The sequence below is a fragment of the Rhincodon typus genome, chromosome 4 (genome assembly GCF_021869965.1).
Source record: "Rhincodon typus isolate 14 chromosome 4, sRhiTyp1.1, whole genome shotgun sequence".
Lineage (NCBI taxonomy): Eukaryota > Metazoa > Chordata > Chondrichthyes > Orectolobiformes > Rhincodontidae > Rhincodon > Rhincodon typus.
The window spans coordinates 119,503,194-119,528,880 of record NC_063335.1 but is presented as its reverse complement, the minus strand read 5'-3'; the positions used below and the strand labels follow the sequence as shown (position 1 = coordinate 119,528,880).

The 25,687-nt window shown below is 44.0% G+C and overlaps 1 protein-coding gene across 1 annotated transcript in view; it reads right to left on the bottom strand.

The window, feature by feature from the left end:
- Positions 1-3,781: 3,781 nt before the first annotated feature.
- LOC109932190 (meprin A subunit beta) overlaps positions 3,782-25,687 on the bottom strand; it is a 24,724-nt gene continuing 2,818 nt past the window's right edge. Inside the window, exons 2-10 of the mRNA XM_048596224.1 lie at positions 24,499-24,677; positions 24,177-24,395; positions 19,716-19,868; positions 18,441-18,650; positions 14,173-14,634; positions 13,905-14,087; positions 10,347-10,536; positions 8,651-8,861; positions 3,782-4,284 (exon numbers count right to left, since the gene is read on the bottom strand). Coding sequence (XP_048452181.1) covers positions 4,270-4,284; positions 8,651-8,861; positions 10,347-10,536; positions 13,905-14,087; positions 14,173-14,634; positions 18,441-18,650; positions 19,716-19,868; positions 24,177-24,395; positions 24,499-24,677 — 1,822 coding nt within the window. The 3' untranslated portion in view covers positions 3,782-4,269. The remainder of the gene's footprint in view (positions 4,285-8,650; positions 8,862-10,346; positions 10,537-13,904; positions 14,088-14,172; positions 14,635-18,440; positions 18,651-19,715; positions 19,869-24,176; positions 24,396-24,498; positions 24,678-25,687) is intronic.

The window sequence follows — 25,687 nt, the reverse complement described above, 5'->3', positions numbered from 1 at the left end:
AGTGTGGAGCCGGAAGAACACAGCAGGCCAGGCAGCATCGGAGGAACAGGAAAGCTGACGTTTTGTGTCTGGACCCTTCTTCAGAAAATTTCTCTGAAGAAGGGTCCCGACCGGAAACATCAGCTTTCCTGCTCCTCTAATGCTGCCTGGCCGGCTGTGTTCTTCCGGCTCCACACTGTTTTATCTCTGACTCCAGCATCGGCAGTTCTTACCGTCTCTTTGGATTTTGCTTAATTCTGTTTGCCAAAAACATTTCCTTTTAGCCCTCTTGACTCTTCCTAGCCTTCCTAACTAGTAAAGAAATGTAAAATAAGAACAGAAAGTCTTGGAGAAACTCAACAGGTCTGGCAACATCTGTGGAGAGCGAAACAGAGGAAGCAGAGTTAATGTTTCAAGTCTGATAATGACGTCTTCAGAGGAAAGTGGTAGAAAGTGTTTCTGGTCTCATTCTTCTAGTTGGTAAAAATGTTGTATGAGGAGGTTTGATGAGATGTTGCATTGCACCCTGTAGATGTTACACACTGCTGCTACTGAGCATCACATGGTGAAGGGAGTTTAAGAATATAAGAACTAGAAGCAGGAGTAGGCCATTCAGCCCCTGAAGCTGCTCTGCCATTTACTACGATCATGGCTGATCTCATCTTGATCTCAACTCCATTGTCCTACCTGCTGTCCCTAACCTCTCAACCCATTACTAATTAAAAATCTATCTTCTTAAATTTACTTAGTGTCCCAGCATCCCCTGCACCCTGGGGGAGTGAACACCATAGATTCATGACCCTTTCAGAGAAGTAATTCCTCCTCATCTCTGTTTTAAATCTGACTTCCCCCTTATCCTAAAACTATGATCTCTCGTTCCAGATTGCCCCACAAGGGGAAACATCTTCTCTACATCCGCTTTGTCAATCTTTTATTAACATCTTAGTTCTGCTCTCGCGCTTCTAAACTCTAGTGAGGATAGGCCTAACCAGCAGCAGGTCAATGTGGTGTCAGTCAAGAGGTGTCCTAGATGGTGTCAAGCTCCCTGAGTGTTGTTGGGACAGGAGACATCCGCTCACATACGTATCACTGGCATCTCTCTCTCAGGTGAGCTCTGTCCCACGTGACCAGATTTCCTTTACCACCCAGTCTGAGACAAGAATTCCTCCTCTTGTCTATCCTGGGGACTGGACACTTGCTGCATGGTCCTTCACACATTTTATAAGTCATTAGTGGCAATCAAGGCCAAGATGTGGATTCACTTCATATGTAATAAGTAACTCAGTGCATGGATAAACAGTTTTCATTCCACTTCAGTCAAATATCCGTTGACGAATTAAAGCAAATTACACGACCAATCAAAGTATAGTTGGAGGTTCACTAACTGATTGTGGCCTGTGAGAATGTTTCTCGGTCATTGTTTGAACAGATGCCTGAGGGCATTCCTCTTCCAGCCCCAACAATGGTCAAAGGGACAATTTTAGGGCTTGAGGTGCAGAGGCACTGAAGAGTGTGCAGTCGAATTCTACATATTGGGAACCAGCACTGGTTCCCAGATTCCACACCTCCCACCATTTACCCAGAGGTGTTCTTTTGGTGGGCAGTTGAGAATAAATTTTTGTTCGCCCATTCCCAATTGCCCCTGATCTGAGTGTCTTGCAAGGGCCATTTCAGACTGTAGTTAAGAGTCAACCACATTGCTATGGATCTGGAGTCACATGTAGGCCAGACCAGGTAAGGTTGGCAAATTTCCTTCCCTCAAGGACATAACTGAACTGTTGATGATGGTTATCATGGTCACTGTTATTGAGACAAACTTTATATTTATGAGTTAAACTCCTCCAGCTATTGTGTTGGGGATTTGAACTGATTCCTACAAGACTTCAGCTCAACAACAAAAACAGAAGTTGCTGGAAAAGCTCAAAACTAGTTCTGAGGAGAGGTCACCGGACCTGAAGCATTAACTCTGATTTTTTTCTTCACAGATGCTGCCAGATCTGCTGAGTTTTTCCAGCAACTTCTGTTTTTGCTCCTGATTTACAGCATCCATGGTTCTTTCAGTTTTTAAGACTTTGTGGAAATCCAGCTCACTGGATTACTAGTCTAGGGACATCACGGAGACTGAAAGAAGCAACATGTCTGTCATGGTGAGGGTATTAGAATTGATCACTGAGGAACTTAGAGCTGGACGCATGGAAAAACCCAAGGGAACTGGGAGGAATCAAGATGGTTTAACCAAAGGGAAATAATTTCTGACCAACTTATTGGAATTCTTTGAAGGAGCATCACATGATGTGGGTAAAAGAAACCCTGTTGATGTACTTAAATTTCCAGAAGGCATTTCACGTGATGCCACATAAGGTGCTGTTGTGTAAACTGAAGGGGGGGTGTTGGTGAGCAGTTAACATGGATAGAAGATTGGTTGGCTAGCAAAAAACAGAGAGTGTGACTGTGTTTGATTGACAGGATAATGATCAGAGTCCCACAGGGCTCTGTCTTGGGGTCTCAATGATTGACAATTTCCATCAACATTTCAGATGAGGGAGCAAAGGCATGATTCGCAGATAACACCAAAACAAGTAGAAAGGGGGACGTTGTGAAGAAGACTTGAGGAAATGCAGATGGGCATTGATAGACCAAATGAATGAACATAAATCTGGCAGATTGTGTACAAGGTGGGAAAATGTGAAGAATACAAAGACAGATGTTACTTAAATGGAGAACAACTGCAGAATTCCAAGGTGAGGAGGGATTAGGTGCTTAAGTGTATGAGTTGCAAACTGTTAGCCCGTAGGTACAACAATTAAACAAGAGGCTAATGGGTTGGTATCCTTAATATGAGAGAAATTGAACACAATAAGAAGGATGTAATGTTTCAGTGACACAGGGCATTGGTGAGAAACATATCAAATACTGCATGTACCTTTGGTATCCTTATTTAAGTAAGGATGTAAATGTATTGGAGTGGTTCAGGGAGGTTTATGAGGTTGATACCTAAAAGGAGTGGATTGTTTCCTGAGGAAAGGTTGGACAGACTGTGCGTGTTTCCACTTGAGTTTAGAGAGGGAGGAGTGATTTGACTGAGGTGTATAAGATCCAGTTTGGTCTTTACAGGGTGGATGTGGAAAGGATGGTGCCTCTTGTGGATGAGTTCTGTACAAAGGCACACTGCTTTAAACTTCAGGGTCACTCTTTAAGTACAGAGATGAGGGGGAGTTCTTTCTCTCAGAGGGTTGTGTGACTTTGGAACTCTGCCTCAGATGGCAGTGGAGGAGGGGTTATTGAATATTTTTAAGGCAGAGGTGGATACGTTTGTGTGAGACAAAAATCACGGGTGGATGGGAAATGGAGTATGAAGCACCACACAACCTTATTGAATAGCAGAGCAGGCAGAGGGGCTGAATGGTCTACATTTGCACCCATATCGTATGTTCACAAAGCCTTGGGTCACCAGCACGAAAACCTGTTCAGGTCTTATCTCAGAGGCACTAGGGGAGAACACAGCAGGGGTCAGGTAGGGGGTCAGTGCTCACAGTCGGCATTTAGACCCTCCCACCAACAATAACTATCATATCAATGTAGCTAGTTGCTTATGTGTAACAATTGTTAACTTCAATGGACTCTTCTAGCTGGAACAGGGAGGTGGCTTTTCTCAAACTTGACGGAGTAGGACATGTAATTTCCAACACTTCAGGAGGATGGTGATAGTGAGTCTTTGTCATGAGGAGATGTGTAATAAACTGGCCTTCCACCTAACAGCTGTTGGCTGCTTATGAGCTCAAACAAATAACGGTGAGTGCAAAACGGGCCAATTGCTGCTTTAATAAGTATCTATGAAATTGGTTGGCACAATTAAATGCACAGTAGGTCACAGACAATCACAGTAATTGTACTCTCACATAAAATTCATGATGAGTTGAGAATCAGGATAGAATCACAGCTAACATTGACTTCATATACGTTGGTAAATCTTGTATGCACTTAAGAAGACACAATCATGTAACTTCGTAAATGCCCATGAACTGGAGTGTGAAATATTTTGGTATTTGGGCTTTTTTCTAGCTTACATCATTGTTTATTATTATTTAGAATTTTGATGCTTTGCTGAATGTTCAGTTTCATCTTAAAACCAGTACCTATGTTCCTTTTATCCAATTTTCAAACAGAATGGGAAATATTCCCAAAGCAAAAGCACCATTCACTATTTGATTAGGATTTGTTTTCCATCACTGTCGCTTGACTCTTTCTGTGTTTTCCCAGTGCCTGAGGAATCAATTTCGTACTGTTTTCTCACATCGGGGTTTGCTGTGAAGACAATAATGGTTTAGACTGAGCATAACTGTTGGAAAATCATCAACAATTTGTACTTCAGAACCAATCTGTTCAATAGATTGCTTGAGATGTGTAGTAATTGTAACAAGGTCAGCCAGCTGGACTTCATAGAATATGAGTTCCCTGATTGGGGCTGTTAATCTGGCCCAATCAGGGAGTCCTGGCTGACTGATATAACCAGGAGGGTCAGATATCCTGTTCACTCTGAGAGCTGGCTCTGAGGGAGCTGGATCAGTGTCACATACTACGCACATGTACATAAAGGGGGACTTGGTGACAGGATACCAGCCTTCAAGGAGTAATTTCCAGATGGGTGCACTGCCTAAGTTACAGATCCCTCCGAAGGAGCGGAATGGTGTGATTCCCTTTAAATGGGTTAACCTCAATGTTAAAGGAGAGCAGGATGTAATTATAGAGTCATGCAGCACAGTGACAGACCTTTCGGTCCAACTCGTCCATGCTGACCAGACATCCCAATCTGACCTGGTCCCATTTGCCAGCATTTGGCCCATATCCCTCTAAACTCTTCCTATTCATGTACCCATCCAGATGCCTTTTAAATGTTGTAATTGTCCCAGCCTCTACCACTTTCTCTGGCAGCTCATTCCATACACGCACCACCCACTGTGTGAAAAAGTTGCCCCTTAGGTCCCTTTCAAATCTTTCGCCTCTCACCTTAAACCTATGGCCTTTAGTTTTTGACTCCCCTCCCCTGGGGAAAAGACCTTGGCTATTCACCTTATCCATGCCCCTCATGGTTCCATAAAACTCTATAAGGTCACCCCTCAGCCTCCAAAGCTCCAGGGAAAATAGCCCCAGCCTATTCAGCCTCTCCTTATATCTCAAACTCTTGGACCCTGGCAACATCCTTGTAAATCTTTTCTGTGCTCCCTCAAATTTAACACCATCCTTCCTGTTGAAGGGTGACCAGAATTGTAGGCAGTATTCTAAAAGTTGGAATGTGCACCCTGGACCAAAACCAGAAAAGAAAACTGAAGCTGGCATTACCCACTCCTGTTCTGTATCCAGTGACTAAACTGCAAAGGCATTGGTGAGTGCTGAATGAGGAGAGAGTCTTCCTGCTGCTGTGGGGCTACAGAGGAAATTCGGTGCATGGTTCAAGGGTTGAATTTGGGCCAGGATCCAGTAAAACTGAGTCCTTATCCCAAGGTCTCTGTGGTATTGGCAGGTGGGGAGGGTGTTGAGTCAGAGTAGGTAGCAGGATGTTCAGAAAAAACAACAGGAGCTTCACCAGTTTCATTATAGGGATGGTAGGTTGCAAGTGAATGTAACTAGAACAGTGATTACTGGAGAAACTGAGCAGGATTTGGAAGAATTTATGGAGAGAAAGCAGAGTTAGCATTTCGGGCCCAGTGACTCTTCTTCAGAACTGATCGTAGCTGGGAAAATATAGTATATGTGCTGATGACAAGTGGTTGGTAGGAAGTGGGGGGGGGCAGTGTTGAGGTGCCAAGAAATAAGCAGATGGCTGGAGACAGAGCCCAGAGTGAGAGATAGATGTTTAGATTCTAGGGCAGCATGGTGGCACAGTGGTTAGCCCTACTGCCTCACAGCGCCAGGGACCCAGGTTCAATTCCACCCTCGGGTGACTGGCTGTGTGGAGTTTGCACATTCTCCCCGTGTCTGTGTGGGTTTCCTCCCACAGTCCAAAGATGTGCAGGGTAGGGTGGATTGGCCATGCTAAATTGCCCGTAGTGTTCAGGGAGGTGTAGATTAGGTGGGTTTTAGGGGGATGGTTCTGGGTGGGATGCTCTGAGGTTCAATGTGGACTTGTTGGGCCAAAGGGCCTGTTTCCACACTGTAGGGATTCTATGATTTAGATTTTATTGTCACGTGTACTCAAGTACAGGAATACAAGAGTACGGTGAAAAATGTGCAAAGTCACTATTCTTTGGCACCAACTTAATGCACAAAAGACTGGATTGAAAACAGAAGCAGGAATAAAATAAACTGTCAAAAGAGATAGTGCAGCAGGGAAGGAGAAAAGCTGAATAATGGGTTGGTGAAAATGAGTAATATATTTAAGTTTGCTGAAGATAAAAATCTGGGTGGGAATGGAAGCTGTGAGGAGGACACAGAGAGGCTGTAATCAGTTAATAGAATCCCTACTATGTGGAAGCAGGCCATTTGGCCCATCAAGTCTACACCAATTCAGACCCAATCCCTACCCTCTCCCTATAGCTCTGTCTTTCCCATGGCTAATCCACTGAGCCTACACATCCCTGGGCACTATGGGTAATTTAGCTCACCAATCCACCTAACCTGCACATCTTTGGACTGTGGGATGAAACCGGAGTACCCGGAGGAAACCCACGCAGACACGGGGAGAATGTGCAAACTCCACACAGACAGTTGCCTGAGGCTGGAATCGAACTCAATGGCTAACCACTGAGCCACTGTGCCACCCAGCCAGGTTGAGTGAGTGAGTGAGCAACAAGATGCCAATGGCATAAGAAGTTGGGGATTGTGAGGTTATTCACTTTGGTTAGAAAAGGGCAATATATTCTAAAAGGCCTGAAACTTGTAAGATGTTAATATTCAGAGAGACATGAGTGTACTCGTACAAGGAACACAGAACATTAGTACGCAGGTATAACCAGTAACTAAGAAGGCAAAAGCCACGTCAGCCTTTCACGTAAGAAAATTGGATACAAGCATGAAGAAGTCTTGCTTGAATTTGAATTTTTTGAAACCACACCTGGAGTCCTCTGTGCAGATTTGGAAATGATACAGTAAAATTTCCCCAGATTGGTCCCTGGGATGAAGGGCTCGTCCAATGAAGTGAGGCTGGGTAAAGTGGCCCTATGTTCTCCAGAGTTTAGAAAAGTGAGATGTGGTCTAGAAGATTCTATAGTGGCTTGACAGTGTCAGAAACAAAGAGGTCTTTTCCCTTGGGGACTCCAGAACCCAGGGACACACTCTCAGGATAAGGGCCCAATCATTTAGGGCTGAGATGAGGAGAGATGACTTCACTCAAAAAGTTGTGAATCTTTGGAATTCTGTACCACAGACGATCATAGATACTTCCTTGTTGAATAAATGTAAATCTGGGATTGACGCAGATTTACGCACAGATCCCTAAAGGCAGCAGTGTAGGTGGACAAGGTTATAAAAAATGCATATGGAATGCTCTCCTTCATTGGCAGAGATATAGAACACAAAAGTAGGGATATAATGATTAAACTGTATAAGATACTAGTAAGGCCACAACTGGAGCATTGTGTGTGGATCTAGTTGGGAAGGTGTTGGCCAAGTGGTATTATCGCTGGAGTGTTAATCCAGAGACCCAGGTAATGATATGGGGACCTGGTTTCGAATCCTGCCATGGCAGATGGTGGAATTTGAATTCAATAAATATCTGGAATTAAGAGTCTAATGATGACCATGAAACCATTGCTGATTGTCAGGAAAAACCCCATCTGGTTTACTAATATCCTTTTAGGAAGGATATCTGCCATCCTTACCTGGTCTGGCCTACATGTGACTCTAGACCCACAGCAATGTGGTTGACTCGTAACTGCCCTCTGGGCAATTAGGGATGGGCAATAAATGCTGCCTGGTCAGTGATACCCTCATCCCATTAATAAAAAGAGAAGTCACCACATTACAGGAAGGAATGTAATTCCTATGGAGAGAGTACAGAGAGGATTTACTAGAATGTTGCCAGAGCTGGAGAATTGCAGCTACATGGAGAGATTGGAGGGGTTGAAGTTGTTTTCCTTCGAACAGAGAGGGCTGAGGGGTGACATGATTGAGGTATACAACATTGTGAGGGGTAGAGATAGAGTAGGCAGGAGGAACCTGTTTGCCTTGGCAGAGAGTTCAAAAACCAGGGGGTCATAGATTCAAGCTAAGTTGCAGAAAGATTAGAGGGGACATTTTTACGTGGAGGGTGGTCTGGGAATTCGCTGCCTGAGTTGGTGGTGGAGGCAGAAACCCTAAACGCTTCCAAAAAGTACCTGGATCTGCACCTTGTGTGCTGTAAGCTGCAGGGCTATGGGCTATGGGCCGTGGGCCGGGAGATAGGATTGGAAAGGGGATCTGGGTGTCTTTGGGTCAGTATGAATAAGATGGGCCAAACAGTCCCTTCTGTGTTGTACCATTTCTATGGTTCAGTGGAATCCAGGGATATGGGGAGCAGGTGATAAAGTAGAGATCGGTAGGTTGTATGGAATAACAGAGTGGACTCGAAGGGTTGAATGGCCTGCTCCTATTTCTTATTCTGTGTCATTGATTTGCCAGCTGAAGCAAAGTAATACAGATTGTAATTCGCCAGTAAAGTATGCATTTAAATGTCAGTTTTCATCAAAACACTCACATTGGTTAGATTTGTTCCTTGATCTCGATTACTGTTCTCCACCTTCTTGCGATATTTCCGTCTAAGATGGTAAACAGTGACCACGGTTACTATCAGCATGGCCATAAACACGACGACAGAAGAGACTGCTGCTATCATCACAGTATCTTCCTGTTTGCCGTAGGTCTGACAGTATTGACCAGAATACCACCAATCCTCACCTGTTCGACACCTGGAAAAAAGCAGCACCTCAGTTACAGATAGGACAGGGCAGGCCTGAGGGGGTACAGAAGGGAACTTCTTTCGCTTTGAATGATGTCTAATGCGACGCGCTTACTGACTTAACGCACCTGGGTTTTCCCTGGGTGGTAACATTCAGTCGGGTACCTGTGGACATAGGGGAGCGTGGGGGAGCAGCCAAGATCCAGGGCCTCAATGAGTGACATCGCAGGCTCTGGATCTCCTGCCAGGCCCACCCGGGCAGCTGAGGCAGGCTGGGAATCGCAAGGGTAACCCCCTCCCTGTCTCACAGGGAACAGCCTCACCAGCCTGGACAATTTCCATGAGGCAAATGGCCCTGTCAGCAAATTGGGGGTTGGAGGGGGGCAAGCCCTCTGTTGGATCCTGCTCTGCCTCTCGTGAGCACAGCCGTTGTTTGCAACGTGGAACCCCTGACTTTTATTCCGCACCCCCATCTCCCCCCCAACCCAGTCTGTATCCAAGAAACAGGCAGTCTTTGGGTGACAGGTTGCTGTCGCTGGGGTAAAATTCCACGGTTGGGTTTTAGCTCAGTTGGCTGGGCGGTTGGTTTGCGAAGCAGTATGAAGTGTGGGTTTAATTTCCATCAGCAGCTGAGGTTACCATGAAGGACTCTCCTTCTCGACCTCTCCCCTCACCCTGAGGTGTGGTGGCCCTCAAGTTATACCATCAGTTGTCTCTCTCTGTAATGAGACAGCAGCCCTGTGGACTGGTAAGACTATGGTGACAGAAAAATCATTGCTGTGATCGGCTAATCACCTTTCTGTCCTGCCTCTTGGGCAGGGAGGGGAATCATCTTCAGTGGAAGGAATATGACACAGCCCCCAGCCCTGTCCCACCTATCCCCTGTTCCCCCCACCTCCCGGCTCCCCCATGGGGTGTTGGGAAACTCCAGTCCCTAAGAAGACACTGCCTTCGGCCTAAGGCATCAAACCAAGGCCTGGTCTTCTCTCGCTGTCTTTGTCAGGAGCCATTCTTTGAGGATACGTTGGCCCGCAATATCTTAGCCATTAATCAACACCGAAGATAAAGGGATAACAAGTTGTAGAGCTGGAGGAACACAGCAGGCCAAGCAGCATCAGAGGAGCAGAAAAGCTGATGTTTCGGGCCGAGACCCTTCTTCAGAAATTCCTGCTCCTCTGATGCTGCTTGGCCTGCTGTGTTCATCCAGCTCTACACCTTGTTATCTCAGATTCTCCAGCATCTGCAATTCCTACTATCTCCGAAGATAAAGGAATGTGATCTGCTCGTAATCGCATTGTTGCTTGTGGGCGCTTGCTGTCCACGAATTGGCCGCTCCATTTCTAACATTACCATAGCGACGGCACTCCAAAAACACATCATTGGCTGACATGCGCCAGCGCAAGATGCTATCAGGATAAAAGCTCCTCTCTGCTCATTACAAACGAGAAGGTTACAGTAATCCATCTCACGTTGAAACAACAACAGAAGGTGTTACCTGCAAACGGGTTCTCCATCAGATATGATGCAGATGCCATTGTTTTCACATTTAAAATCAGCGCACAAATCTGGGGAGCCAGTCGCTGGCTGAGTGGTCGTGCCACCGGGAGTGGGTGTCACCACGTGCGTGGGTACTGATGGAGTTGGCACTGATGGTGTTGGCTGAGGGCCAACAAGATGGGATACATCTAAAAGATCAGAGGACAAGGCTCGTCAACTCTCAACGCCATGATTCATCGTCAAAAACGCAAATAAAAAGCAAAACGCCCACGGTTTCTGGGGATTGGACGGTAAAAACAGAGGGAAAAATAAACAGGAAGGACAGAGAGGAAGGGGAGGTGAGAGAAAAATGGTGGCCCATGGGCACTCTGCTGTCTCAGCCCCTGGCCATCAGGAGCCAGCCCGTCCATGGCAGTTTGACCCGCAGGATATTTACTGCTGCCCAGGCACTAACTATCCTGCCTCCTTCTACAAGTGACCAGCAGCCTTCCTGCCCCAGCTGTGCCACCAGGAGGGGGCTGGAAGTGAAACCTGTTTCCAGTGCATGGAGTTTGGTGTGGCTTTAGAGGGGCAGGGGTGTATCTCTAGTGCCGGATTAGCAGCCCACTTTTTGCAGGGTTTGGGGGGGCTGGTGGTTTGGGGAGCAAGTGGGGTGGGAAGGGGTGCCAGGGATGAGGGAGGGATCTGATTGAAGGTGTCCAGAAGTGCAGATCGTGAGAATCTGTTTCCCCCTCTCAGACCAGAAGGCGTAAGCTTACAGAGAGGAGTAAATGGTTTGGTGGAGATCTGGGAGTGAATATTTTCACCCAGAGAAGGTGCTGCCTGAGAGGGTGGTGAAGGCAGGCACTCAAGAAGCATCTGAATGACAACTTAAACTGCTAGGGGCTACGGACCAAGTGCAGGAAAATGGGATTAGTGTAGTTTGGGGTTTGTTGGTTGGCACAGACATGGTGGGCTGAAGAGCCTGTTTCAATGCTATATGGCTCCATGACAGGTCAGAAGGATAGGAGGCTAGGGACTAACCCAGGATGGCAGCAATACTTTGCAGGGATTGGTGCCAGGGAGTCCATGAAGGAGGAGCACCCCTCGTTCACTACCAATGTTCTTGGCATGGGTCTGTCCCACCGCTCCTGAATCTTATATTATCCTGATCATCCACCTATAACACTGTAGGGGGGTGGGATAGATTCACCACCAAGATCCTTCCTTATTGTTGGCATTGATTTCAACAACTGATAATATTGTGTGGAGGAGGATTCCCAGACAAAGTCTTCTGTCGTAGGCAGGCTTGGTTAAGTAGGTTTATGGCATAGGACGTCAAGCAGTTACATGACATCTGAGACAAAAACAGAAGGTGCTGGAAAAGCTCAGCAGGTCTGGCAGCATCTGTGAAGAGAAAATCAGAGTTAACGTTTCGGGAAACGTTAACTCTGACTTTTTCCTTCACAGATGCTGCCAGATCTGCTGAGCTTTTCCAGCACCTTTTGTTTTTGTCCCTAATTTCCAGCATCCGCAGTTCTTTCGGTTTTTATTCATGACATCTGAGGTCTCCCGATGGTCCCTGCCGAGACATCAGGTGCAACCTTTGCATCATAACTGCTGAAAAGACATGCTCTTGTGGTAATGCCCCTATCTCTCAGATTCGAGTCCCCCTTCCCCACCTGCTCCAGAGGTGTGCAATAACAGCTCTGAACAGGGTAATTATTACAAATAAAATACTCTCACACAGCTTTGTAACAAACACGAGACTGGTACAGCAATGGCTAGCACTTCCCTGGAACATTGCTTTATGTTCTGATGGGCCAGGCCCCTCAGGTACCCCTTCAGGTACTAACCGTCTTATACACCAGTAAGTTCCCAGTGGTTGCAAGACTAGATTGTGCTCTTGACTTTGAGGCTTCCGTTATTCCAAGCAGGCAGGCTGCCGAGATCATCTCCCTCCCTGGGAAACCTGCAGCAGGGCTGGGCTTGTAGGACGTGGACAGAGCATCCATGGGCATTTTGTGAGCTCACCAGCTGTACAACTACCATGAGGGGATCATGAAATCCAACACCAAGTTTCAGGAGGTGAAGTATGTGCAGCCCTCATATCTGACCAAATGCAATTTCACTTTAATATATTGTAATTAAAGGTGTAATAAATAACTGCGAGGGAGTCAGCTAGCTCGGTTGGCTGGATGGCTAGTTTGTGATGTGGAATGATACCACAATGTGGGTTCAATTCCTGCACCAGCTGAGGTTACCATGAAGGCCTCTCCTTCCCAACCTCTCCCTTCAACTGAGGCGTGGTGACCCTCAGGTTAAACCACAACCGGTTGTCTCTCTTAAATGAGAGGGCAGCACTATAGTGGCTTTAGCTTTACCTAAGAAATTGTCGTCTTTCTTTGGAAGTTGGATTTTTAGATAGGAGCAAAGGGATTTTGGTCAGTTCTGCAATTTCTTTTTGTAAGGGTCAGAAAGTCGTTCTGGAACAGATACATCATTGCTCAAAAGACATGTGACTATCTCTGACTTGAGCAAACTGTGTGGCAGGCCTCTGTGGTGTTAATGGATAAGTTTTTTTTATATTGTTGGCTTTATGACAGGACAAAGTAAACACATTAAGGCAATTTGGGTTTGACCCTGGTGACATTAGTTAGACCCAGGTGATATTAGATAGATGCTGTTCTGATTTAAGTGGCTTGACGGCCTTTTCTCATTACCTGCTTTGAAATTCTTGACTCATATGGGAAAAGGTTGCTGATTGGTTATCAAATCAACTCGGATTGTCTGTAGCTGGGGCATTGCCTTGTCGGAACCAAGGGGGAGCTAGAGCTGCCCAATCTCCTGCATAACTTCACAAAATGTCTTGAGGCTTGAAAATATTCCTTTAGTTTGCAGAGTACACGTACGAAAATATGTTCTTTCTAGTAACCATAAATGAACAGTGTTACAAGTTTGGCTGATGATCTTAAATTAGTTCTTAGTGTTACTATTAGTATACTCAGCATTGTTCAACTAGTGTTATCCAATCATGGATCCAACTAGAGTGGCTTTATTCTGGCTTTGCAAGCACAGGCTGGTTGAGTCCATGTTTCTAAAACTCATACCAAAACATCTGCCATTAGATGTGATTCTGGTACTAAGCAACAGTTGGTGAACAATCCAAGTGCGCTAACAGTAACACCAAGAACTAATTTAAGAAAACCAGTCAACCCCATAAGATCAGTCATTTAACCTTTCTGAAAGTGACATACATTCGCGCCAAGTGACCTGTTCTCCGTATAGAAAAGGAAAATGTTTGACCCTGAACTACCCTGGAATGTGGGAGCCTATCGTTCCATTTTGCTTCCTCTCTGGCAACGCCTCAGTCAAATCTGAGGTGACTGCCAACCAGTTGGAACCTTTCTGTACTGTATAAATGGTTGCAATGGTTTGAAATTTGACATTCTTGAAGGGCACAAGACCAAAAGCTTCAGCAGCGTGACTGTCTTTTCAGCAAAATTTGAATTCTTTTTCACCATATAACTGTTCTTGTGCAGAAAGATGCAAAAATGGCTAGAATATGGAATCATACCTTCCACGGTCAAAAGGAAGTAGACATCATCTCCCTTGATAAACTCTCTGCTTTTCAACCTCTCGTGGGATAAAAATACATTGGTCCCACGTCCAGGCCCCTGATAGTACCTGGTGCCATCAGTATCTGTTACTAAAACTCCTACTTTGTCAGGTCTGTCCCAAAAGTAGGATGATTGGTAGACTGTAAAACAAAGTCATACCACAGTTAACATGGACAGCCAAAATTGGAAACGAATGCAGAAGGACTGATAAGGATGTTACCTGACCTTCTTCAGGGTTCGTGGTGACACTTCTTTGATGGGACATGCGCCGTCTAATATCTGGATGTTGATCCATTAATGACATTGTGCACTGCTTCCATGGGCATGGCCACTGCAAGTTGTCATCGTTAGGTCCACTGACCAAGTGGAAATACACAGCAAGGTAAGAGGGACTACTGCTCGTTCCATTCACATACAGGCCAATCTGAAATCCATACCCCTCGCTCGAGTACAATCTCGGACTGTAAATTATGCCATCCTTCCCCGAGGGACTAGAGTCTAAAAGGCGGGTAAAGTTCTTGATATGCCACACATGGGTGGGGCAATGCATTTCCGAGAGGTTAACATCATCGATGGAGATTCCTCCAGCCAAACTGCCTGCCCCTTTCACTCCTTCAAACACAACACGGAATTTCTTGGAGACAGCCAGGCTAATATGGTGAAGCTGCCAATAATTCAGATCTGCACCTGTTCAAGGAAACAAAGCAGATTTCAGAAATGTTTTCCTGTAATCTTAGGGCTGCCTTGAATTTTTGAGTGCTTTGGCTCTAGGAGGTCTGAGCTTCCAAAATAGAGGAACATTATTGGAATATACACTGGCAAGATCTCTGCTAGTAATGAAATAACTCAATTTCTGGACTTGATGAAAACTAATGGATAAAGATTGATTGCTAAGATTAGCCAGTGGGCCCATTATCATTGTCTCTGAAGTAAGGTCAATGAACCTGAAATATTAACTCTGCTTTCTCTCCACAGATGTTGTCAGACCTGCTGAATTTGTCCTGCAATTTCTGTTTGCCACTGTGTTGCAATTGTACAAGGATTGTGCATGTTGAGCAGTGTGTTATTGTCAATTCTACACACTCAAAATCGTTTTTTTTAAATTCATCCAATAGGGTGTGGACATTGCAGATTGGGCCAGCATTTATTGCCCATACCGAATTACCCGAGAGAACGTGTTGGAGTGTCACCTTCCTGAAGTGCTGAAGGCCTTGGGGTGTAGGGTTACCCACATGCTGTTAGGGAGGGAATTCCAAGGTTTTGACCCAGTGACAGTGATATATTTCCAAGTCAGGATGGTGAGTGCCTTGGATGGGAACTTGTAAGTGCTGGTGTTCCCATGCCTCTGCTGCTCTTGTCCTTCTAGTTGGGAATGGTTGTGGGTTTGGAACATGCTGTCTAAGAAGCCATGGTGAGTTGCTGTGGTGCATCTTATAGATGGTACACTCTTGAGTGTCATTGGTGGAGGGAGAGGATGTTTGAGGATGTGGTGCTAAACAGTGGACTGCTTTGTCCTGGATGGTGTCAAGTATCTTGAGTGTTGATGGAGCTGCACCCATCCAGGCAAGTGGGGAATATTTCATCACACTCCTGACTTGACCCGTATTTGTTTAAATGTGATATATTTTTGGACTGCCTCCAAATTTCCCCTTTCTCCTCCCCCACAACCATTTAAAGAACTTCAAAGCATGATGTTTGGATTGGTCATTAGTGCTTTTTGATTTTATTTGCTACCAATTAATTACATTTGGTGCCTCAGCTTTTTCCACAACTCAATGAGTGCAAGACTGATCTACAACCAAGCTCTGTATCTATCTTTGCCCATGTGCCTCAATATTATGGTTAACAAAAATATCCATCGGTAAAATCACACAACACCAGGTTGTAGTCTGACAAGTTTATTTGAAAACACAAGCTTTCGGAGCTCGCTCCTTCTTCAGGTATTAGTGAGAGAAGTAGTATCAGACACAGAATTTATAAGTGAAAGATCAAAGGGTCACACCACTGATGAGGATGTAATAAACAAACCTAAGATGCTGTTATATTTTTAATGAGTTAGAAGGTTTTAATTGATTAATATGTATATGTAAATCCCTGAAGTTCTTTCAAGTCACTGTCCTGAGAGAACTAAAGGTGTTATTAGTGTAAAGAAGAGGTGAAAAATTAGGTCAGACAATGTATGTTAGGTGTGAGGTCTTATTTAGAATCTGTTTGTGTTTTGGTTTGGAGTCAGACTGGTTTTTATTTCTAAAGTAGGCATTTATAAAATATCACATTGACTGACTGTCTTTATCTGCAAATACAAATTCACCCCATAGATTTACGTGTGTGTGTGTGTGTGTGTGTGTGTGTGGGGTGGGGGGGGGAGTGTGACTTGAAAGGAATTCAGGGATTTGCATATACATATCAATTAAAACCTTCTAACTGATTAAAGATTTAACAGCATCTTAGGTTTGTTTAGTACATCCTCATCAGTGGTGTGACCCTTCGATCTTTTACTTATAAATTCTCTGTCTGATACTACTTCTCTCACTAACACCTGAAGAAGGAGTGAGTCTCCGAAAGCTTGTGGTTTCAAATAAACCTTTTGGACTATAACCTGGTGTCATGTGATTTCTGACCATGCCCACCCCAGTCCAACACCGGCACCTCCACATCATTGATAAAATTAATAGCTGACTTGACATCATTTGCTATTTGTGAAAGAGAGTTCCAAACTTCTCTCACTCCCTTAATGTAGAATGTTTTCTATTTTCAGTTCTAAAAGGCCAGTCTCTATTTTTTCGTTTCAGCTCCAGACCTACAGTCCCCAACAAGAAACAGTTTCTCCCAATTCACCCTTTCAATTCTGCTCAATATCCTGAATTGCCTCTGAACTATCTAGGTAAGAAACGCAATACCAATTTGTTCACTATCTCTTCATAGCTTAACCTTTGGAATACCATTATCATTCTAATAAATCTACACTGCTCTCCTTCCAAGGCCATATGCAATATTGCAGAAATTGAACTAGTGAAGGATAGAACCAGAGCCCATCTTTGACCCCTTTTATAAATATTTGTTTATTGAGATACACATTACAAGCAAACACCTCCTAATCCAATAACCACAATTCCAATGTCTGGTTATAGGTGCACAAGTGGTCAATGCCCAACACTTTACCCTCGAATTGGTAATTCTAGCAAATAATCCTGAGACAGAAAGCTTCAACAAAATGTGTCCTTTTTCACCAATACTGAAGATTTTGTTTCATTGATTGGAGACTGTAATTTGAGAAAAAAAAACTTGCATTTTTATTGTCCCTTTCATGACCACAGGATGCCCCCAAAATCTCTTACATCCAACCAATTACATTTGAAGTGTTACTAATGTTGTAATATAGGGAATGTGGCAACCAATTTTGCATTGCAAGATCCAAAAAACTGAAATATGACAGTGACCAGATAACCTGTTTCTGCAATGTTGGATGAAGATTAAATATTAGCCAGAACATTGGGGAAATCTCCCCTGTTTTTTCTCAAAATAATCCCACAAATAGCAAAGAGGAACTTCAGTTAAACATCTCAGTTGACATTCACAACTTTCCACTACTCACTAAATATCACACCAGGGCATTCATTGATTATTACAGATGTGACGAGGCTGTGAGTTTAAGAAGTTATTTTGTCCTGGTGTTTTTTTGAAGAGAGGTTATAAGTCAAAGGCACCGAGCAGTCTACAGTACCAGTAAGTCAACAGCTTTGGGAGTCCTTGGTTTTTTTTTAAGCAGACTGAATGCATCTGGCCAGCTCCCACATATCAGGATTTCTTCGTTCTTGTGTTTATCTTTAAACAGAAGCTATTGGGGTCTCAACTGAGTTGGTAGCTTCAGTGAATATTTCCTGGCTGCTGCTCTTTCTGAATTTTCTCTTCATGTTCTTTCCTCCTGGATTAGAGAACTGCATGTGAGAATTGGTGTCTGAATTTGAGTTTTTGCCAAGGGGTGTGTTTATGAGATGTTGCTTTATTGGAGCAGTTAATTAGTAATATCTATTATTCTGTTAAGTTTTCCAGTAGAGTTAAGTTATTCTAAATTCCTCTTTCTTTGGTTGTATTTTAACTACATTGTTTAAATAAATTGTGTTTTGCTTAAAATCGAGTAGTTTAACCAGTCACATTGCATCTTGAACAGGCTCTTCACATATGTCTTTAAAATAGGAAAACGTTAGGGTCTAGGCTACCTTCTTAAAACCATTTTGAGGAGACCTGTCTGCTCAATAACACAGTGAAGTATCTGGAGTGGGTTTTGAATTCATAATCTGATGATTTACCAGAAAGGAAGACCGTCCACTGTAGCATAAAGAACTTCTATTGCCTAGAGCTCTGAATTATATTTGAGAAAGAGGTGGTATTATCTTTTTTTTTGACTTGTAATCCTGTCAGAGTTATACCACCCTGCAGGCTGCACATTTTTAAATGATGTGAAGCTCATTCTTTGTCCTTCAGTGACCTACCTTTCACTGCAGCGACTTTTGTTAAGGTACCATTGGGGTTAGTTTCGTCGTAAACCCTCACCCAGATGTTCAGCTCATCGTTCACACTTCCACTGTTGTAGGAGTAAAACTGCAAGCACTGAAAGCCCCGTTTAGGGTAATAGATTCGAGTTTTCAGTAGAGCACTCTCACCGACTTGATTGGCGCTAAAATGCATGAAGTACCCGATACCTGCCAAACAACAGGATTAGTGTTTGATTAACAAAGCCACCACTATATTAATTGGTAGCCATGATGTGGAGGTGCCGATGTGGGACTGGGGTGGATAAGGTCAGAGGTCACATGACACCAGGTTATTGTCCAACAGGTTTATTTGAAATCACAAGATATCGAAGCGCTGCCCCTTCATCAGGTGAAGTGACTTCTGACTATTTCAATTAACAGAATATTATGTATAAAAAGCAGCGGAGTTATGCTAACTTTTTAAAAAATTTGTTCATGGAATGTAGGTGTCACTGGCTGGATCAGCATTTATTACCCACAAGGCAGTTAGGAATCAACCATATTGCTGTGGCTCACAGGTAGGCCAGACTGGGTAAAGATGACAGATTTCCGTCCCTAAGAGGCATTAGTGAATCAAATAGGTTTTTACAACACTTGACGGGGATTATATGTTCATCATTAAGCTAGATTTTATTGATTGAATTCAAATTTCACCATTTGGCATGGTGAGAATTGAGCCCTTGTCCTCAGAACATTAGCCTGGGGGCGTCTGATTACTAGACGTTACCACTACACACCATCATAAGACTGAATTGGAATATTGTATTCAGTCGTGGAACCATACTTTAGGATGTTTTGTTTTCCCTTTATTCTTTCATAGATGTAGGTGATGTTGAGGCCAGCATTTGTTACCCATCCCTGTTTACTCCCTGAATTGAGTGGCTTGCTACTGGGTCTCTGGATTAACAGTCCAGCGATAATACCACCCGGTCATCACCTCCCCTAAAATTGATACAACCCTATTGCATCAAAGAGGGTGGAACTAATTAGCTGGCTCTGTCAACGCGTGCACTTCAAAGGGCTGAATGGCCTTTTCATGCTCTTCAGGAATGTAGGATTCAGATTTCCACTTCTCATTTGCACCAAAGGGGTCCTCTGAGTGAATGCCAATCTAATGCCAACTGTTGCGAAGGGGAAGTGGTGCTGATTTCCATTGTGGGCACTTGCTTGCCATGAGTTAGGTTGGGAAATGTGATTCCTGATGAAGCGTTTTACAAAGGGATGTTACTGTACCTGCACAGTCGCCCATGTTGGTGTAGTCTTGGTCAGGCCCAGGCAGGGCTTGGGTAACACGTTGCCAATTGACCTTGTTGCCTGGACCGTGAATCATGCCACAGATGCTTTCCAGTTCAAAACTGCACTGATCCAGAAAGCTAAGAGAGGATGCTAAAATGGAAACAAAAACAGAAAGGTGAGTTCATCCTTTATTACAACAACAGCTGTTTTCATTTACTTGGTACCTTTCACGCTGACAACAGAATATCCCAAACAAATTTACCATCAATGGCGTACTTTTTGAAGGGTGGTCACTGTTGTAGTTATTTGTGCACAGCAAGCTCCCATAAACAGCAATGGGATAATGGCCAGACAAACAGTTTTTTTGATGATGATTGAGGGTTACAGGTTTACCAGGATAAAGCTGCTGCTCTTATTCATAACATTGCGAATGTTTTAGGATGTGCAAAGAAGACCAACTCAGAAACACTGAAAGAATGTAGGCAAAAACTCAGTGGATGTTTTAGGTTGGGAATTGGCGTCCTAGTGGTAACAGCATGGGACTGCTAATCCAGAATCATAGAAACCCTACAGTGTGGAAGCAAGCCATTCGGCCCATCAAGTCCACACCAATCCTCCAAAGACCATCCCACCCGGATGCACCCTGTCCCCTGAGAGGCTCCAGTTACTGACCTGGGGGCCATGTGTTCCAATCCCACCATATCTGCTGGTAGGATTTCATGTGGCACTGAGATGAAAGATCATTTATGATCATATTGAATGATGGAGCAGGACCTCAGCCTACTCCTGCTACTAGTTTCTGTCTTTAAATTCAATTAATAAATCAGAAATTATAAAGCTAGTGACAGTAAAGATGACCTTGAGAATATAATTAATCATCATTAAAAACCCATCTGGTTCACTAAAATTCTCAAGAAAAGCGACCCACCATCTGGTCTGAGCCTACCCATGAATCCAGAACTACAGGACTATAACTGACTCTGTAATGGCCCTGCCTTGACCTGAGAGAGAAACAAGGGGCCTTGGTTTAACATCTTATCAGAAAGGCAGCATCTCTGACTGTGTCAGCCTCACTAATTCTGCTCTGGCAGGACTTGAACTCACAACTTTGTGACTCAGAAGCCAGATGTTGCAAAATGAGGTTCTCCAGTCTCAATAAAGGCAAAATACCGCAGATGCTGGAAATCTGAAACAAACACAGAGAACACTGGAGGACTGGCAGTGTCTATGGAGAGAGAAACAGCCTTAATGATTTGGGTCAAATATGTTCTGAAGAAGAGTCATCCCGGGAAGCAATACGTTAACTGTTTTTCATTGCATTCTCTCAGTGTTTCTCCAGTTTGAGTTGGTCTTCTTTGCAGCAAGCAATTCACTCTAGTCTCATTGATCCATAGAGGTGTACAGCACACAAAAAGGCCCTTCAGCCCATCAAGTTTGTGATGGTCAAAAACAACCACCTGACTATTCCAATCCTATTCCCCAGCACTGGGCCCATAGCCTTGTATTCTTTGACATCACAAGTGCGCGTCTAAATACTTCTTCAATGTTATGAGGGTTTCCACCTCTACTCTCTCTCCTGTATTTGCTGCTCAGAATGCAGTCTCCTCAATGCTGGTGAGATTAAACACAGACCAGGTGACCTCAGCTCATTCTGCAAACATAACCTTGATCTCCCAGTCACTGGCCATTTCAATTCACCATCTCATCCTAATGCTCCCGTTTCTGTCCTTCGGCTGCAGTGTTCCAGTGAAGCCCAATACAAGTTGGACTCAACATTGAGGTCAAGAACTTGAGACCAGGAATTCTGTGTGCCATTCCAAATGCTATTTTTCCCCCAAAAGTGCCAATGTGTATCTTCTACTCATAATTTTGCTTTCAGTCAGAGTTGACCTTTATTCTGTCATCATCTGAATCAATACTCTGCTTCCTCATTTCGACAATTGCCACTCCTCTGACTTATGTTCCACACATGATGCTCTGGCCTATCTCCAACCTCGTCTTTTGTTCAACCTGACCCTCCCTATTACCCAGCTGTGTCCCCCCACCAACATTTTCAACTGCATAAAATCTATTCATTTTCCACCTCACCAGTTCTAACATTGGACTTGAAACATTAATGTTATTTTTCTTTCCATAAATGCAACCAGAACTGTTGAGTTTCACAAGCACTTTCTGTCTCGGAATTCTTTGGTGAGAAACTCACCTCCTGACTCCCCCAAAGCTTGTCCTCGCTCAACAAAGGCAAAGTTAGAAGAATAGAGGAGCTGAATATCAATTATGTGGGGAAAAGACTTCAGAAAGCAACAGCACAGAGAGATTTGGGAGTGCATAATCACAAAAAGCTGGTAAAGAGGTTCAGCAGGTAATAGGGAAGGCACATGGAATGTTGGACTTTATTTTGAAAAGAATGAAGCATAAAAATAGGGGAGGTCTTGCTAAAACTATACAAGGCACTAGTTAGATCACAGCTGGAATACCGTGAAAAATGTTGATTCCCTTATCTAAGGAAAGATGTGCTGGCATTGGAGGCAGCCCAGAGAAGATTCACTAATTTGAACCCGGGTATGGAGGGACTGTCTCATGAGGAGGTTGAGCAGGTTGGGTATTTAGAAAATGAAAAGCGAATTGATTGAAACATAAAGGACTCTCAGGGGACTTGACAGAGTAGATGTGGAAAGGATTTTTCCCCTAGTGGAGGGCCAGAACACATAATCTCAGAGTGAGTAGTCAGTTTGGACAGACATGAGGAGGAACTTCTTCTCTCAGAGCGTAATTAATCTGTGGAATTCTTTGTCACAGAGAGCTGTTGAGGCTGGGTCATTAAGTATATTCAAGGCTGACATAGATTTTTAGTCAGTAAGGGAATGGGCCAAGTGCAGACTAGTGGGACTAGCTTAGTTTGGGAAACCTGGTTGGCATTGATGAGTTGGACTGAAGGTCCATGCTGGCGACTCTATCACTCCATATGAGGAAAAGGCAGGAATGCGGAATTGTGATTATCATATCAGTCATGATCTCAGGGAATGACAGAGCAGGTTTGATGGGCTGAATATAATCTTATGGTCAGGAATCTGCTGTTATGTGTCCATTTGCCTGGACGGATGCAGCAACAGCAACATTCATGAAACTCAATAAAAACTGGAAGAACTGCGGATGCTGTTAATCAGGAACAAAAACTGTTCTGGGGAAGGGTCACCAGACCCAAAACGTTAACTCCGTTTTCTCCTTCACAGATGCCGCCAGACCTGCTGAGCTTTTCCAGCAACTTCTGTTTTTGTTCAAGAAACTCAATATTGTTGAGGACAAAACAGGCCCTATAATTGGCATCACATCTACTACCTTCTATTCAACAACCATTCCCTTGATCATCAAACACTACTATCTCTAAACCAATAGTAGCAGTGTGTACCATCTACACTGTACTGTGCAGAATTCACCAAAGTTCCTCAGACAGCACATTCCAAACCCACGACCACTTCCATCTAGAAGGGCAAGGACAGCAGATACATGGGAACACCACCCCCTGCAATTTCTCCTCCAAGCTACTCACCATCACAGAAATGTATTGCCATTCCTTCAGCATCACTGGGTCAAAATCCAGGAAATCCCTTCTTGATGTCAGTGTGGGGGGGTACTTACAGCCCAAGGACTGCAGTGATTCAAGAAGATAACTCATTAAATCTCCTTGAAGGTAACTAGTGATGTCCAATAAACACTGGCTTAGCCAGCAACATGTACATCACATGAATTAATGAAAAGCTTGCTAGACCATTAAGACTCAAGCTCATTACTGTGGGTCTGGAGTCACATTGGCCAGACCAAATGAGGATGACCGATTTCCTTCACTAAAGGTCATTGGTGACTAGGATGGGTTTTCATCTAGAAGGACAAGGGCAGCAGATATATGGGAACACCAAGTTCCCCTCCAAGCCACTCATCATCCTGACTTGGAAAGTTATCGCCGTTCCTTCAGTGTCGCTGGGTCAAAATCCTGGAATTCCCTCCCTAATAGCATTGTGGGTCAACCCACAGCAGGAGGACTGCAGTGGTTCAAGAAGGCAGCTCACCCCCACCTTCTCAAGGGGCAACTAGGGATAGGCAAGAAATGTTGGGCCCAGCCAGCAACGCCCACATCCCACAAAATGAATAGAAAAAAATATGACAGCTCACTATTTTCATGGTCACTATTACCAACACTATTTCTTTAACATTAAAGTTATTCACCAAATTTAAAGTCTGTGCTGCCCTTGTCATGAATCCATGTGTGACATTTGGATTCCTGGTCTCATAACACAACCATGACATTTTATTCACTGGGTTGTGGGTAATTGGTGATTACTTGAAAACCTGACCCTGTGAAAGCTCAGCCTTTGCACTTCTTCTAATTTGCTTTAGATTTTGTTAACCGACCGCGAATTCCAATTGCACTCTATTACATCCAAAACCACTGGAACTTACTGCAGTTGTAGAGTCGGTTGAGTTTCTGAACGTCATAATCGCTGAAATCTAACCGTTGTCCAATCATGTTACTGAATTCTGCAATCTTGGTGACGATTGTTGGTTCAGTGCCATTATTAAATGCTGTGGAACTGTAGTGCATCACTGAGGTGTAGTCATAGGGTATGTTGAGATCACTGCTTTCCTTGTCATTATATTTATTGAAATTGTGCTCTTTACCTGAGTCAAAAGCAACAAGAGGATTCATCAAGAAACTGTCTTGTATCAGCAACGACAACCTTGCTCTTCCTGACTGTCTCAGGGTACAATCATCACTCTTTACCATTTTCAATCCTGTCCCAGACTATAATGACATAGTCATCACGATCAGCTCTCGACTGCTCATGCCAGAATCCCAGGGCATGAAGGAATTCATGTACGATGGTCCCCATTCTTTCACATCCTTCACCAATGGACAGTTCCTGCCGACCTTCCTGTTGGTTCCCTACGAAGGACCAGCACCTGAAAAATTCATGAATTCTTTGTGTTAAATGTGCTCCTCTTGCAGATGACCAATGCTGGGCGGTGAAGTTTGTTGTGAGGCAAACGCAGAAATTCTTCAGTGCGATTTGGATAAGTTGAGTGCATGTTAGGATGAAGTATAATGTGGATATATGTCAAGGCTGTCCACTTTGGTAGCAAAATCAGAAGGCAGAATATCTAGGATATTGCTCCTCTGATGCTGCTTGGCCTGCTGTGTTCATCCAACTCTACACCTTGTTATCTCAGATTCTCCAGCATCTGCAGTTCCTACTATCTCTGGCAGAATATCTAACTGGCAATAGTTTGGGAAAAGAGGAGGTGCAATGAGACCTGGCTGTCCTCATACATCAGTCGTTGAAAGTAAACAGGTAGGTGAAGAAGGCAAATGGTATTTTGGCCTTCACAGTGAGAGGATTCGAGTACAGGAGCAGAAATGTCTTGCTACAATTATACAGCGCCTTGGTGAGACCTCACCTGCAGTATTGTGTGCAGTTTTGGACTCCTCATCTGAGGAAGAATGATCTTGCTATGGAAGGAGTGTGGCAAAGGCTTACCAGACTGATGCCTGGGATGTTGGAACATGAAGAGAGACCGGATCGGTTAGGAATTTATTCACTGGACTTTAGAGGAATGACTGGGGAGATCTAATAGAAACTAATAAAATTCTAACAGGATGAGACGGAGGTAAAGGAAGGATGTTCCCGATGACAGGGGAGTCCAAAACCAGGGGGTCACAGTTTAATGATATAGGATAGGGCAATTAAGACTGAGATGAGGAGAAATATCTTTACCCAGAGAATGTTGAGCTTGTGGAATGCTCTGCCACAGAAAGTGGTTGAGGGAAAAATATTGAATATTTTCAAGGAGGAGATATATACAGGGCTAAATGGATCAAAGGATATGGGAAGAAAGTGGGAGCAGGGACTGAGTTGGTGATGAGCCATGATCATGCATCATGGTGGAACAGGCTTACAGGGGCTGAATGGCCT